We start from the raw sequence: 15856 nt of genomic DNA on the forward strand, positions 1-15856 counted from the left end.
ATGTTTTGCCCTCCACCGGTGACGTACCTGCACTGCTGCGTTCTGTAAGAGCCTGTGAACATATTCGCTGCAGGTCATTTCTCTTCTTTATCTGCGTGCCTTTCCTCCTTCCGACCCTACATCGTCTTCGCTTTACGTTTTTCCGGTCAGTGGTTTTAGAAGATTTCTCTTCAATTTCGGCTAGCAATATTTGCACGTTAACACTTACAATTAGCTCCGTTCCCAAACACATCTTTGTCGAGTTCCAGTTCCTCGCTGCCTATGCTTCTAAACCTCTTATGAAAATTATTTCCCTCGGGGTCATTAGTGTCGCCGTCATCATATGGTCGCTTCATGCTCCTCCTCGAGCGAGTTGCACACGCCGAAGTTTTGCTTGATCGAGAATTCGTGTTCTCCATCTGTAATAATCGACCCCCAAGGTCTCCCAGGGGAACCCCGGACCCTTTATCCAAAGACCATATACAGAAGATAGGAAAACAAAGAGTTTTGATGTCCGTACCAATAGTGCTATGTCAGGCCGCTAGATGGCTGTGTTCATGCAAAAGTATCGTCTGTTTGTTTACATTTTAAACTCCCGGCTTGTATTCAAAAGGTATAGCAGGTCGCACCCATGTGTTCTGTGCAAGAGCAGAAAATAAATAACACCAAACCATGTATTTGTACCATGTGTTTTTGGTGTAATAATGTCATCCAATTTACCATAGGAAGGAAATATATTTTCCCAGACATGTCGCCAATAACATATTCATTGTTAGGGTCATACATGATATATATATATATATTATATTTTTTTATATTATTATAGCTTTTCTAGGGTATCTTGGGGTAATTCAAACGAATCTGACATTTTTTTTGGCGATCGAGCACCGTTACCCTCGTCCAGGCCCCCATAACCCTTTCCTTCTCACTCCATCCAAGAGGGAGGGTTGATGGGGTTCTTTGCCCTCCTACAAATCCTTAGGACACATTGAATCCTTGTCACATTCAAGATAAGAGAGAACTGAAACAGGTCTTTTAAGAATTGACAATTAAAGCATAGTGTGGAAAGTAAATAGAGTGTGGATTACACAGTAATTTAGCTACTTTATTATTTTTTTTAATTAATGGCAAAGTGAATAGGCAATGATTACACTTTTCTTGATTCAGTACATATTTTTGTAATATTCTATATAGTACATGGTAATCTTATTATGTACATCTTTGCAGATCAATGGCATGGCTGAATGTTATCCAGGTCCCACAATTATTTAAAAAATCTGCTCAGGATCTGAACAGGAGTTACAGGCTATGCAGTAGACATTTTTCCCCAAAAAACTACACAAATGGAACAACCAGCTCCAGACTTCTCCAGAATGCATTACCTGATCAGAATCTTAATTTTATGCATTAAAGTTGTTTATTTGAATATATTGAACATAATGAATTGTTAGAATGTTATTTAAGTGGTTTGCTATTAAATAATCAAAGCATAAGTACAGTAGGAATGTTTAATTTTGTTTAAATATTTAGGTTATGTCTAATTTCCTTTGCATGTATGTGCAGGTGTAGCAACAAGTCCTCCTATATCAAGCTCCATCACACCAACAGACAGCAATGGGGAGGTGGCATCTCAGGCTTCAAAATGCAGTATGTGGCTTCATTTACCTTGATTGTATTAGATATGGGTGATGTTTGTTTTATATTGATGGTGATAATAATAGCATGTCTTGCAAATATCAATATCTGTAATATCATTCTGATATAGATATTAAACCTGGCATAGATTATAAGTCTGCACCTGAATTGCCTGTAGCAATTTCTTATCTACAGTATATGGAATCAGGATTTGGTGAGTTAACAAAAAAGAAAAATCACAATAAATTGAATGATTATTATCTTCAATTGTTTATATCATGTGTTACAAATTCCATTTCCAGGTTCTCTGAAGCATGCCATAGAGGATGATTCACATGCATACACAGATTTAAATCATAGACAGCAGAATACAAGTGGTAATTATTATTTCTTTTATAGCATATAGATGTGCTTATGCCCTATTGCTGAATTTTTATGCTGTTATTATAAAGTTCATGTTTAATATATACACACACACACACACACACATATATATATATATATATATATATATATATGTATATATATATATATATATATATATATATATATATATATATATATAATCACTAATATGTGTTTATTGATTTTGAGACTTGTAGTTTTACCTTAACATATTTATATGTAAAATATATACAGATCAAAATGCAGAACCCACTGAGGAGGAACAACAACAACAGCAACAACCATGCACAACTGTTGAAGATGCAGCTTCAAAAGCAACAAGTGAGACCAATATTTTATATATTTATAGTACTACCTAACATGAGCAAATTCATTAGCATTATCATTATTATATTAATGTCACTATTGGTAACATTATTTTGGATAATAATGATTATCATAATGCTAATGCTAAAAACAAATTTATTTACATTTTTACTCATTGTTATTATCATATTTTTCCATATTCACTTTAATATTAATATCAATGATAGTTATAATATTTTCAGTGGTAATGATATACTATGTAATAATGTTTATGTACTAAAATTATATTTATCCTGTAATATTGTATATTCCTTTTGCAAAAATATTTGTTTATACTAATATATATATATATATATGTATATGTATATATATGTATATATATATATATATGTATATAGTATATATATATATATATATATATATATATATATATATATATATATATATATATTTATATATATATATATATATATAAATATATATATATATATATATATATATATATATAAGAGAGAATGAGAGAGAGACAGAAGTTCTTTTTTTAGGAAATAAAAATATAATACAATATTTCATAAAATATTCAGATAGAAATACCTTACTAATAACCCACATCCTTAAGGGATATGGCATGAATTATATATATATATATATATATATATATATATATATATATATATATATATATATATATATATATATATATATATATATATATATATGTATATATATATATATATATATATATATATCATTGTATATGATTAGGGTATATGTGTACATATATGCATAAATATATATATATCTATTTATTTATATATATATATATATATATATATATATATATATATATATATAATGTATGTATATATATAATTTTTTCTTTCTTTTACAGATCATTCAACTAATCCATGCAAAAATGAAAAGAGACTTAAGTCTGCTGATTTGTTGAACAACTGTAGGAAGCGTATAAATAGACTGATAAAAAAGTAAACCTTTTGAAAAAAATGAACAAAAGTTCCTGCACAAAATGCAGTCTTCCTTCTGAAATTATAAAGCACACTTCAAAATATCTAAGTGGTTATGCACTTGAATTTTTCAAATCACAGTTGCAACTTGCTAAAATAAAAAAGAAAGGACGTAGGTATTCTGACACAGAGCGAGCATTTGCTCTTAGCCTTTATTTCAAAAGTGCAAGGGCCTATGATTTATTATCAATAATCTTTGTTCTGACATCACAGAGAATGCTGAGGTATTGGCTACAGAGAATGAATTTTAATGCAGGGTGGAATGACTATGTTTTTCAGGTTTTAAAGAAAAAGGCTGAGACAATGAACTGCCAAGATAAAGTGTGTGGTGTGGCATTTGATGCTATGTCTTTAAAACAAGGCATATATTATAATATCAGTAGGGACAACATAGATGGGTTTGAAAATTTAGGGGAATATGGAAAATCCAACAAAGTTGCTACAAATGTTATGGTGTTCATGGCAAAAGGTTTAAAAAGGAAATGGAAACAGATTTTAGTTGTTGTTTTTTTCATACTAGTATAAATTCAGAAACATTAGCAAAGATGATTCTTGATTGTTTAACCAAATTAAAAACTGCAGGACTAATGCCAAAATTTCTAGTGTGTGATCAGGATTCAATCAATAGGAGTACTTATAAAAAATTAAATGTAACACCAAATTCCCCATTTATCATGCATGATAATGAGAAAGTTCATTTTTTTTATGACACACCACATCTCCTAAAGAATGTTAGGAACAATATCATGAAGCAAGATATTGAGGTAAATGGACAAATTATAAAGTGGAAATATATAGAGGAATTTTACCTAAGAGATAGAAAAATGAATTTGCGTCTCGCCCCAAAATTAACAGATAAGCATATTTTCTGCAACACTTTTGATAAAATGCGTGTCTCTTTTGCCAGTCAGGTATTTAGCAGAAGTGTTGCAGCAGGAATTTATACTTATGCACATCTGGGTGCTTTACCTGACGAAGCCAATGCAACTGCTGAATTTATTAATAACATGGATAATTTATTTGATACTTTTAATAGTGCTCAACTACATCATTATAAAGAAAGTAAATGTGCAATAAATGGGGAGAATACACAAATTAGTAATTTGCAGCGCTTAAGCACATGGGTTTCATCATGGAAAGTTAAAAGATCACTTCCATGCATAGAAGGGTGGAAATTAAATATTATCATTATGGGAAGATGTTAAGTTAAATAATAATTTTCAATATTTGATCACAAACCGAATTAATCAAGATGCACTTGAAAACCTATTTAGCTCAATTAGAAATGCTGGTGGAAACTCGGACACACCAACTGTCCCTAAATTTGTAACATTTTTAAAAGCATCTACGAATAGGAATTTTATGGAGAAATCTATAAATAGTAACTGTTTAAAAGATGGTAGTGAAATTTTGAAGTATTTCAGAAATGGAAAAAGTACCAATAATGATTTAAATCTAAACTCTTCACCAGATAAAAATTATGACTTAGATAATGTACCAGAAGAAAATGTGTATATTCAAGAGCATATGTCTGGGGGCAACAGTGAGGGAAATACTGCTCTTGCAACATATTTTTCCACTTTTAATCCAGAAGAAATGGACAGTGAACTTGCAAAATACTTTGCATCATTTAATCCAGAAGAGGTTAGTTCTAGTAATATTAACATTAATTGTAATCAGTGTGAGATAGAAAATAATATAGTTACATATATAACTGGTTATATATGTCATAAATGTTTAAAAAATCACAATTGCAATGATTGTAATGAGGTTCTTCAAATATCTGAATCTGATTCAGAATTTTTTTTTATGTATACACATAGGATTCAGGTGAGGGAAGGTATTTATATTATGCTAATAATACCATCATTAATTTTATTAAACAAATTGAGACAGTGTTTGTTGAAAATATTGAAAAACTCATGCATGAAGAAAATTTGAAGAGAAAGCTTTTTGATGTAATAAATGCAAAAGATATTATCCTTTTAAATCTATGTGATGATTTGAAAAATATGATAGTTTGCATTTACATTAAGATGCGGCTATATTATTTTACAAAGTTTTATAACAGGAAACTAAACAACAAAAGAAAATGTAATGACAGTGGATATAATGGAGGAAAAAAAAGGAAAATAATAAAAATTACGCATCAGTAATGCAGTATGAATTGAATTCAATGACTTTTGTATTTACAGAAAGGGATGTCATCAAAGATAAAAAGAATTTGGTATGTATTCTCTGGATTAGTATGCATGTTTTCACCATTCTATTTTTTTTCCAGTGTTTGTCTTGCATGATATCTTGTTTTATGCTCTGTTTTTCTTTTATGTACATATCTGATTGTTGATTTATATAGTTTTTGAGTGCACTATATTTTCTTATCTGTTTGCTTTGAGCATGATTATTTTGTATTATACTTTTATCATTTGGCATAATATATATATATATATATACTGTATATAATTTTTCTACTTGTTCTCTTTATTAATTTTTTTTATTCTTATTTGTATTTTCCTTTTGTTTGTTTATTTTGTCCGTGTCTGTATTCTTCAGTTAATTTCAAAGGTTAATATATAAGTTTGGCTTTTAACTTATCTTTCTAATTGTGTATTCGTTTTAGATAAATGTGCATGATGCATTTCCTATATCTATGTCTTGCATGTAAATATTATTCATGTCAGAGCATTCTGAGAACATAAATAAAGCATAAAGCTGAGGAAAAACCAAAGTGTTTTCTTAACTATCCACATTGCAATTACTTTAACTTTTTTTAAAAGAGAGATTGAATCTTTATTTTATCTGATAGAAGAAAATAAGCCAAGGACTAAGTATAATTATATAACTAAAGACCATTAAAGAAAACAATAATAATTGAAAAAATGTCTATCTAATGAACATCAGCAAAAAAAAATAAGTAAAAAAATACAAACATGTCATCAGCATACACTTCAAGTTGAAATTAGATTTTATACTAATAAAATTATATTAAAAGATAATATCAAGAAAAAGTTATCACAAGACTACGAATAAGTAATGCAAAAAAATATAATAGTTGGCCCTGAAAATTTTGTAGTATTATGTCAAGCCAATAGGTGGCGGTAGTGTAGCGGCTGCCATTATTTTATCAATATAGTATTGGAGCTTTCCTATCTTTCTTTACATAGTCTTTGCCTTTATCTCTTTCGAGGCCACGTGGGACGGGCCAAGATGAACTACGGCAACATTACGTGGAAGAGGTCAGCCACTGTCCTGATGTCTCGTTTTCTCTCCGATATTTTATTTTTCACATTTTTTATGATAATAGAATTTACAACTGTTGCATGACTACAAGACGTGTTTGCATAAGAGTAAGGAATATTTTTTCTTCATCTTGCTAGAAATATTATTTCATATAAGTTGTACGAGTCAATGTTTCTATTTTCATATTTTATGAAACAAATCTATGCCTTACTCGTTAATTTTCTATGAGCAAGTGTTGCAGAGAATTGTTATATTTATGGGTGACTTTAAATAAATTAATCAAGATGCACCATTTGAAGGACTTCAGTCTATCCTTTAGTGTAGATCGAGTTTCATATTTAGTCTCTGGCTTTCCCCATTTGACTCCGACGATAATTTGTCCTAGACATTTGTTGATACGTCGCCATGGTCTACAGAGAAAAATGTGTCGAGAATTCATTTCATTCAAGGTCTGTCTTAGTCCGAAATCTGGTCTAAGGTCCCAAATAAATTAGGGAAGAACTACCATACATGAGTATTGAATTGTAATCGAGTTGGAGAATTTTCATCCAATGGAGTTTGTGATCGACCTCAACACATATCCATCTTCAAAAAAAAATTCTACGTTGAATATGCCCGTTCTAACATTCCTAAGTCGATTCAATTTGGGAAAATAAAGCTACTATATTCGTAACAATTATTTCAAGGCACCTGGAAAAGAAAGGCGTGTGTGGGGGCTGTTGTCAGAGTTTCGACCACTTCATAAAAGGAGAGAAAGTGAACGACACTCGCTCAGACGATACTTCGGCGCGTGCAAGAAGGAGTGGCAGATGGAAGCACTGGACACTTCAACTGTTGAGGATGGCGGACAGTATAAACTTTATGGTAGACGAGTTCTATTAAAAAAAAAATCATACGCTACATGTACATTTCCCCATGCTTTTTGACCTGGGAAAAAAATCACATCCATTTTCATCTAGGATGTATGGAAGAATCTCCAAAAGGGCCAATTTTGAGGCATTACTGAGCATATTTGGTTAAAAAAAATTATATGTCCAAGATAGAGCAACAAATTGGGTACCAAATTAAAGAACGGAATCTACTGTACATATAGCAACTGTTAGAACCGATTAATTTTCCTCGTGAATTTTAAATATGATATGATATTGTGGAAAATCCGAAAATTTTTGCTATCCTGGAGACATGATTTTTGTATGGATGTTTGATTTTTAAATTAATTTGAACCAAAATTCGCATAATTTCAGCATTTCACTTCGTATTTCATATTCACAAAACTTTAGCCTCCATGCGGCAATGTTTCCATATATTCTAGAGAAAAATGGATGAGATTTTTTTCTTCTTTTTCCGGTCATGCATGGGGTGAAAGTACAGTAATGTATGAAAAAATTAAAAAGTTTTCTTAATTGCCCTAGACTTTTCAACATCCGCGGGCTGCAATTACCCACACAAAAACCTAAATGAAACGCCAGGACACAACTCCAGTGTGTCCCTCCCATTTCTCATACAGTCTATCCAATGGAACACACCTTGGAAGCGTTTCCCAACAAGTCCAGAGCACTGGGAATGCTGGTGAACGCCAGAACTACCCAGGTTATCACTTGCCATAGCCCCAATCAAGACGAACCAGCCAAACGCTCTAGTCAAATGGTCAGGTATACTAAAGCATTTCATACAAATCAAACGACAGAACCAAAATTTCATGTGCACAATTATCAGAATGTACGAAATTCATATGCTAGAGTAGGATGATTAGAATGAAAATATATGGAGACAACCTACAGACAAATTTCAAACTCTGTAGGATGAACGCGACAAAATTAAAACGCATAGTCAAATTATGAAGTACATGGTACCTCACAAATCAAACGTTATAATCAAAATATCGGGTGCAGGATGACATGAATATGCAGGAAGAAGAATTAGATTCAAAAGTCTACGAAGACAACCTACGGACAAAATTCAAACCTTATGATCACTCGACAGTAGGAGGGAAATGACCAACGAAATCCAATCTACATAGCTGTGTTTGTTATATCCAAGATATAAAACAAACACTATAAGGGAGAGGCACAGGGAAGGGGACGAGTGAAGTAAGGGAGAGGGAGGGTGCGAGCCGGAAGACGGGAGGGAGAAGAAGGGAGGGGAAAGAAGGGAGGGGGAAAGAAGGGGAAGGGGAGGGGTTAGCTCAGAAGGGGAGGGGGTAGTTCAAAGGGGGAGGGGGTAGGTCAGAGGAGGAGGGGGTACGTCAGAGGGGGAGAGGGTAGGTCAGAGGGGGAGGAATTAGGTCAGAAGGGGAGGGGGTAGGTCCGAGGGGGAGGGGTTAGGTTCGAGGGGGAGGGGGTAGGTGAGAAGAGGAGGGGGGAGGTCAGAGGGGGAGGGGGAGATCAGAGGGGGTGGGGGGTGGTCAGAAGGGGAGGGGGTAGGTGAGAAGGGGGAGGGGGTAGGCGAGAAGGGGAGGGGGTAGGTGAGAAGGGTATAGGTGGCAGGCCAGAGGAGGAGGGGGTAGGTGAGAAGGGGAAGGGGCAGATCAGTGGGGGAGGGGTTAGGTCAGAAGGGGGAGGGGGTAGGTGAGAAGGGGAGGAGTTAGGTCAAAAGGGGAGGGGGTAGGTCAGAGGGGGAGGGGCTAGGTCAGAGGGGGGAGGGGGTAGGTGAGAAGAGGAGGGGATAGGTCACAGGGGGAGGGGATAGGTCAGAGGGGGTGGGGGTTGGTCAGAAGGGGAGGGGGTAGGTCAGAAGGGGAGTGGGTAGGTCAGAAGGGGAGGGGGTGGGTGAGAAGGGGAGGGGGTAGGTGAGAAGGGGAGGGGGTAGGTGAGAAGGGTAGGGGGTTAGGTGAGAAGGGGACGCGGCAGGTCAGAGGAGGAGGGGGTAGGTGAGAAGGGGAGGGGGGTAGATCAGTGGGGGAGGGGTTAGGTCAGAAGGGGAGGGGGCAGGTCAGAAGGGGAGGGGGTAGGTCAGAAGGGGAGGGGGTAGGTCAGAGGTGGAGGGGGTAGGTGAGAAGGGGATGAGGTTAGGTCAAAAGGGGAGGGGGTAGGTCAGAAGGGGAGGGGATACGTCAGAAGGGGAGGGGGGTAAGTGAGAAGGGGAGGGGGTAAGTGAGAAGGGGAGGGGGTAAGTGAGAAAGGGAGGGGGTAGGTGAGAAGGGGAGGGGGTAGGTGAGAAGGGGAGGAGGTAAGTCAGAGGCGGAGGGGGTAGGTCAAAAGGGGAGGGAGTGGGTCAAAAGGGGAGGGAGTGGGTCAAAAGGGGAGGGGGTGGGTCAAAAGAAAAGAGGGGTAGGTCAAACGGGGAGGGGGTAGATCAAACGGGGAGAGGGGTAGATCAAACGGGGAGGGGGGTAGATCAAACGGGGAGGGGGGTAGGTCAAACGGGGAGGGGGTAGGTCCAACCGGGAGGGGGGTAGGTCAAACGGGGAGGGGGTAGGTCCAACCGGGGAGGGTTTAGGTCAAACGGGGAGGGTTTAGGTCAAACGGAGAGCGGGTTGGTCAAACGGGGAGGGGGGTAGGTCAAAAGGGGAGGGGGGTAGGTCGAAAGGGGAGGGGGTAGGTCAAAAGGGGAGGGGGTAGGTCAGAAGGGGAGTGGGTAGGTCAGAAGGGGAGTGGGTAGGTGAGAAGGGGAGGGGATAGGTGAGAAGGGGAGGGGGTAGGTGAGAAGGGGAGGGGGTAGGTGAGAAGGGGAGGGGGTAGGTGAGAAGGGGAGGGGGTAGGTGAGAAGGGGAGGGGGGTAGGTGAGAAGGGGAGGGGGGTAGGTGAGAAGGGGAGGGGGGTAGGTGAGAAGGGGAGGGGGTAGGTCAGAGGGGGAGGGGGTAGGTGAGAAGGGGAGGGGGTAGGTCAAAAGGGGTGGGTGTAGGTACAAAGGGGAGGGGGTAAGTCAGAGGGGGAGGGGGTTAGGTCAAAAGGGAACAGCGAAGGTCAGAAGGCTTAAGCTCTGGACTCCAGCAGGTAGTGGTGGAGGGTCCCTTGGAGCGTGCCCCACAGAGTTCGCTGTAGTGCATCGTGACAAAGCCATCACCTCAAGATGTCAGAACGTAGATGTACTCGTAAACTATGAACGGGCAGAAACAAGTTTGTCTATTGCGTCTGCAATGGGCTTCCCTTCAAAACATTTGCATGTAGTACAAAAATGAAATAAAATAAAATGAAAATAAATAAACAAATGAATAAAAAAAAATCCAACCTTATTATGGACCATAAGGTCCTCTGCTTCCGTTGGCACGTTTTATCACCACAGCTCGCTGCACATGTAGTCATTGTATTTGATAACTGTATGTGACTGAATATTTGAATACATTCATTGTATGTAGCGCCAGGCTCCGGGTGGGCATATTTAAAACATTGAATCATACCATTTGAAATACTGGTACATAGTTAACATCACCGTCATCATTTTTTGTTTTGTTATAATTTGTCTGTCTGATTTTCATTTATTATTAGTTATATGTCAATTTATTATTATTTACTATTTACCTGTTTGTTTATTATTTAACTATACCTGTGCATTTATTTATGTATTTTATTTGTTATTTACATTATTATAGTTTTTGTTATCTTATTATTAATTTTTTCGCATCCGACCTAGATATGGACCAAATGGTCTCCTGTCGGCATGCTCCGTCTTTGTAATCCTTTGTAATTATCTTCATTTCAGTCGTTACCAACTCTACGGGGTGACTAGGCACGAAAGCCTCCGTCAAGACTCAGGGATACAAGACCTCATACTGTCATTACTGCCAACACGCGTCGACTCCTGCAGAATTCGACCCGCCACTCATCTTGCTTCTCGCTTCCACCCACACCCCAAAATTATTCATCTTATGAAATACCTTAAATGTAGCAAGTGCTACAAATATGTCAGACAAGAGTGCAGGGCCTCTTGCTCTATGGACCTTCCACCATTCTACCATTATCAGTCCAATTCGTCCACTTTTCCTTGTCTGTAGTACATTCCGGACTACTTTCCAGATCCGACTTTGGGATAAAAAAATCGCCCCAAAGTCGAGTAAAACCTTTACGCGCTCGTCTTCGTTACAGGTCAAGGTGATTCATCAACTTGAGCTCTAGGCAAACAGGCAGTTCTATAACATAAAAGCTTATGTTACTGGACTAGGTGACGGTGGGAGAGATGGACACTCGGTGTGACTTACGCGCTTTATTCAGGTGGATACTGGTGCGTCGGCCTAAGAGGTGACGTGACGTGGTCCCCCCACGAGGGAGCGAACACGAAGGCCTAGCGACGCGTGTACAGAGGTATGCATGTCTCAACTGTCCGGGTATGATACAGTGTGAGAACCTGGATGACTGAGTGTCTTGCCCGCTGATGATGATGATGACGATTATTCTTTTTAATGCGAGCTATGGAGGAGCCCGCTGCTGGTTTGGGCGGCAAAGGGACGCTACCCAGGGGCGTCGATTTCCTCCCGTGGTCTATCGAGGTGGAGGAACAGCTCGCACCACCCTCAGCAGCGTGCTCGAGTACCGTGCGCTGTGCGGAGGAGTTTCAATGCTCTTGTTGCCTGGCTGATGTAAGGTTGGGCCTTCCCGAGCTGCGGAACTGTCTGTCTTAAGCAATTCTGAATTCTGAATTCCTAGGAAAGACCACCCGCTTGCGCGGGATCGGTTTTTTGTGGGAGGGGAAGAATGTCTGTAAGAAAGTGAAAAGATAATAGTGTATAAAAGAGGGCTATTGCCACCGGGCGAATTAGCGAGCGATTAGGGGCTGCAGGTGGTCGTGGCTCGGGAGAAACGGACTGGGAGCTTGGACGGCGGCTCCGACGCCGGGATTAGGATCACCAAAAGTTTAGAAAATGGTAGGAGGCGTAGTAGTAGAGGAAGGTGGAAACACGGAAAAATCTTTATTGGCAGGTAAACTGAAATGAGAAGCTGTAGTATAAGAGAAAGTTAGAAAGGAAGCGAATCTTAATCGAAGAACAAGTGTAGATGTTTGTGCGTGTGTCGTGGCTATGTTCGTGCGAGGTGTGTCTGTGTATCTTACGGGAAGTGAGTAGAGTTCACTTCCCGCGTGTAGAGCGCGTTCCTGATAAGCCACAGGTGGGGCCTGAGTAGCCTGCTTTTCCCCAGGTTGGGTTTGAGATCCTGTAGAGTTGATTCAGTGGCGGTGCAAGGGGGTGCAGGCGGGCGGGTGTTGTATTATCTCTCTCCTTCCAATCACAACTCTGAAAGCAGAGAATTACGTGATTGGGAATTGTGTGTAAATGTCAGAAGTGTAAACTCGCTCGCCAGCGTCAGCGAAGAGGCCAGCGTTAGGTTGCGGGCCGGTTGGACAAAGAGGCGTCCCAATTCCCCTTCGTCGACCAGCCTGCGATCAGATGAGAGTTCTGAGTGAGAGTTGGGTTGGGCCTCTGCTAAGCCAGCGAGCAAGTGTGCGTGTGCCTCTTTTCTTCCAAGCACTACTCTGAAAACAGGGAATTACGTGACTTGGGAAATGTGTGTATTTGTCTTGGTGTAAACCCGCCTGCCGACGTCAACGAAGAGGTCGGCCTGTGCCAGACCGGCAGCAGCAAAGATATATCTCCTCCCCACCACCGGCCGGCGAAGATTCTGGGCGTTTGTTAAGAGAGCTGGAGTGGAGAGACGTCCGACTTCTAGAGTTGCCTGCTCGGGAAAGGCGATATATATATATACCCAGGCCCGATCAGACGCCTTGACCAGACGCGACCTAATTTGGGTGACCCAACCTAACCTTCGAGCGTCGAGTCAGGTCAGATTACCACACAACTCGTGTGCATCACTTTGCACCTACAAGCATACTTGTGGGGTACATATGTACACCACAGCTTCACCTAACGTTGCTCTGTAGGCGATTGTTCTACTTATCTATTTATTAGTTTTATTGCTATTATTGTAATTATATTATATATATATATATATATATATATATATATATATATTCATTGTATATATGGGCAGGAGATTTTCTCTCAAGGATGTTTGGTTAAATTTAATGGCAAGACTATTATTGCAGAGTTTTTTTTATCTGTCTTTTCTCTTTCTCTGAGAACCTTTTTCCCTTCCACGGGAAGTTGTCTTATAATGTCACCATATGACATTGTATTGTAAGTTACTTTGGGCATGGCTTTACCAAAGTGAAAAACTGGCCAGTTTTTCACTTTGGTAAAGCCATGCCCAAAGTAACTTACAAAACAATGTCATATGGTAACATTATAAGACAACTTCCCGTGGAAGGGAAAAAGGTTCTCAGAGAAAGAGAAAAGGCAGATAAAAAAAACTCTGCAATAATAATCTTGCCATTAAATCTAACCAAATATATATATATATATATATATATATATATATATATATATATATATATATATATATATATATACACATATATATATGTACATGCCAAGACGACCCACCAACTTTAAGATAAACAACAGGCAGTTGCAATAATTAAAATAGAAGGCGGTAGACGGAAAGGAATCCAGTAACACTGAACAACTTCAGTAAAAAAAAAGATATATATGCAGTATACAAACACAAACAAAACACAAACACAAACAAAACAAACCCAAACAAACCCAGACACAGACACAAACAGACAAACACAGACACAAACAGACAAACACAGATACAAACACAGACAAACACACACACACACACACACGCGCGCGCGCGTGCGCGCGCGTTGGGTGACAATATCTAACGTGACCTATACACGTTTTCATTCTTTGCAACATATCATACGTTCATAGAAAACTTAGTGTAGAAACAGTAACAGACGTGTTCCATAGTTACATGCAGGTGTTCAGGAAATTTACATTCAAAGTAAAATATCTATAAAAGATAACGGTAAGACAGATGAGCAAAGAAGGATTACTTATGCCCGTGCGGAGATGGACTGCAATTATGCAACACGCAAATGCAAGCTCAATTACGATAAATGGCACCAAAATAATAAATAAATGAGCAAGGGTCCAGGACGATGACGCCTGCCTTCACCAACACAAATTTCCCCAGATACATCTTCGTTCCCCAGATACACTCGGGAATCCGGCCCAGAGTCCGCACTGCCGTCATCTTCATTGGGAGGGACTGGATTGCCAAGGGCCACGAACGACACTCGCTCAGACGATACTTGGGCGCGTGGAAGAAGGAGTGGCAGACGGAATGCCCTCAAGAGGCCAACAGACGACGGCGGCGATGGCAGAGACCCTCACCAAGGAGAAGGATTCAAGAGACTCAGAGCCAGTCATGATCCAGAGGTCAATCGCCAATAGGCTGCCAAGGAGGAGAAATTGCCCGGGAGCCCAGGGGCAAAAAAGGCGAACAAATAAGAAAAGTACATTCTCTTGACAGCCCAAAGTGAAACAAACCATGTTTAGGGCACGAAATAAAATAAAATATTCTGGGACAGAACAGCAGGACGGGCACGCACTGACAGAAAGTGTCGGATTTCGAATGAACCCAAGTCAACAAGAGGGCAGAGCACAAGACATTGGGTTCCCATACACAAGACGCTCAGGCCAAGACAAAATGGAAGCCGAAACGCGAGTCCCTGAAAGCTCTGAGGGGACATGTTTCGATTTAGCCGACTTTGAACTGCAAGTCGAAGAGCCACCTCCGGAGAGTCCCTACCCATCCACTTCCACACGTAGTAACAATGCCGAAGATCTTCACGTCGTGGACTCGCATAGTTACAGTTGCTCTACGTCCATAAGTCCAAGCTAGGTCGCGACACATTTCTATTCGGACTCTGACAGATGCTCGACCTATTCGCCTGCGTCTTCGCTCTTGTACGAGTGCGAGTGTCCTCACTACCCGTTGTGCCAATCCTCACTGCGGGACGGCTCGCATGATTAGATACAGGATTGTGAGATCAGTGCATCGCGAGAAGAGTTCGCCAGCAACGGGCAAGACCGGCACGGGGACTTCACAGAAAGTCCGGACTCGAGTCCCCCGTTGCCTGTGGTGCATGAAATGGTGAGCAGCACACCGGCACCTTAACTTCCGTTAAAGGAGGAGGCCTGGGGAGGGTGAGGAAGGAGTCCGTCACTCCTCGGTCTGGTCGGGAAGTCTTCTTGGAGCAAGAAAACCAAAGACCGTCCAAGTTCCCACACTGGCTCCTTCGGTCCTCCCGGCGAATAATATAATTGGCCGTCAGAAAGACAACAGAATAAGGCTCACGAACAGCACACGGGTCGTTTATTGTGAAAGAGAACGGGTCTTCCCCCAGCTCAATAAAACTAAACAGAAAAATACCTATGATGGAAACACAAATATTGCCATTGACCACGTTTTTTGTGAATTAAG

General features: G+C 39.7%; 1 protein-coding gene across 3 annotated transcripts; it reads left to right on the top strand.

The window, feature by feature from the left end:
* The first annotated feature begins 872 nt into the window (after nucleotides 1-872).
* Nucleotides 873-5126, top strand: LOC143039356 (uncharacterized). Of its 3 annotated transcripts, none has more exons than XM_076209239.1 (7): nucleotides 873-1070; nucleotides 1207-1379; nucleotides 1543-1626; nucleotides 1745-1828; nucleotides 1917-1991; nucleotides 2254-2340; nucleotides 3218-5126. In XM_076209239.1, exons 2-7 carry the CDS (start codon nucleotides 1211-1213, stop codon nucleotides 3313-3315), a joined length of 597 nt encoding a protein of 198 aa, XP_076065354.1. In that variant the 5' UTR covers nucleotides 873-1070; nucleotides 1207-1210; the 3' UTR covers nucleotides 3316-5126. The 3 variants fall into 3 exon arrangements, with proteins under 3 accessions (XP_076065354.1, XP_076065356.1, XP_076065355.1); XM_076209240.1 differs by having other exon boundaries at nucleotides 874-1009; XM_076209241.1 differs by lacking the exon at nucleotides 1745-1828.
* The last annotated feature ends 10730 nt before the right edge of the window (nucleotides 5127-15856 follow it).

The sequence above is a fragment of the Oratosquilla oratoria genome, chromosome 26 (assembly GCF_046742065.1).
Source record: "Oratosquilla oratoria isolate Oo_2021 chromosome 26, ASM4674206v1, whole genome shotgun sequence".
Lineage (NCBI taxonomy): Eukaryota > Metazoa > Arthropoda > Malacostraca > Stomatopoda > Squillidae > Oratosquilla > Oratosquilla oratoria.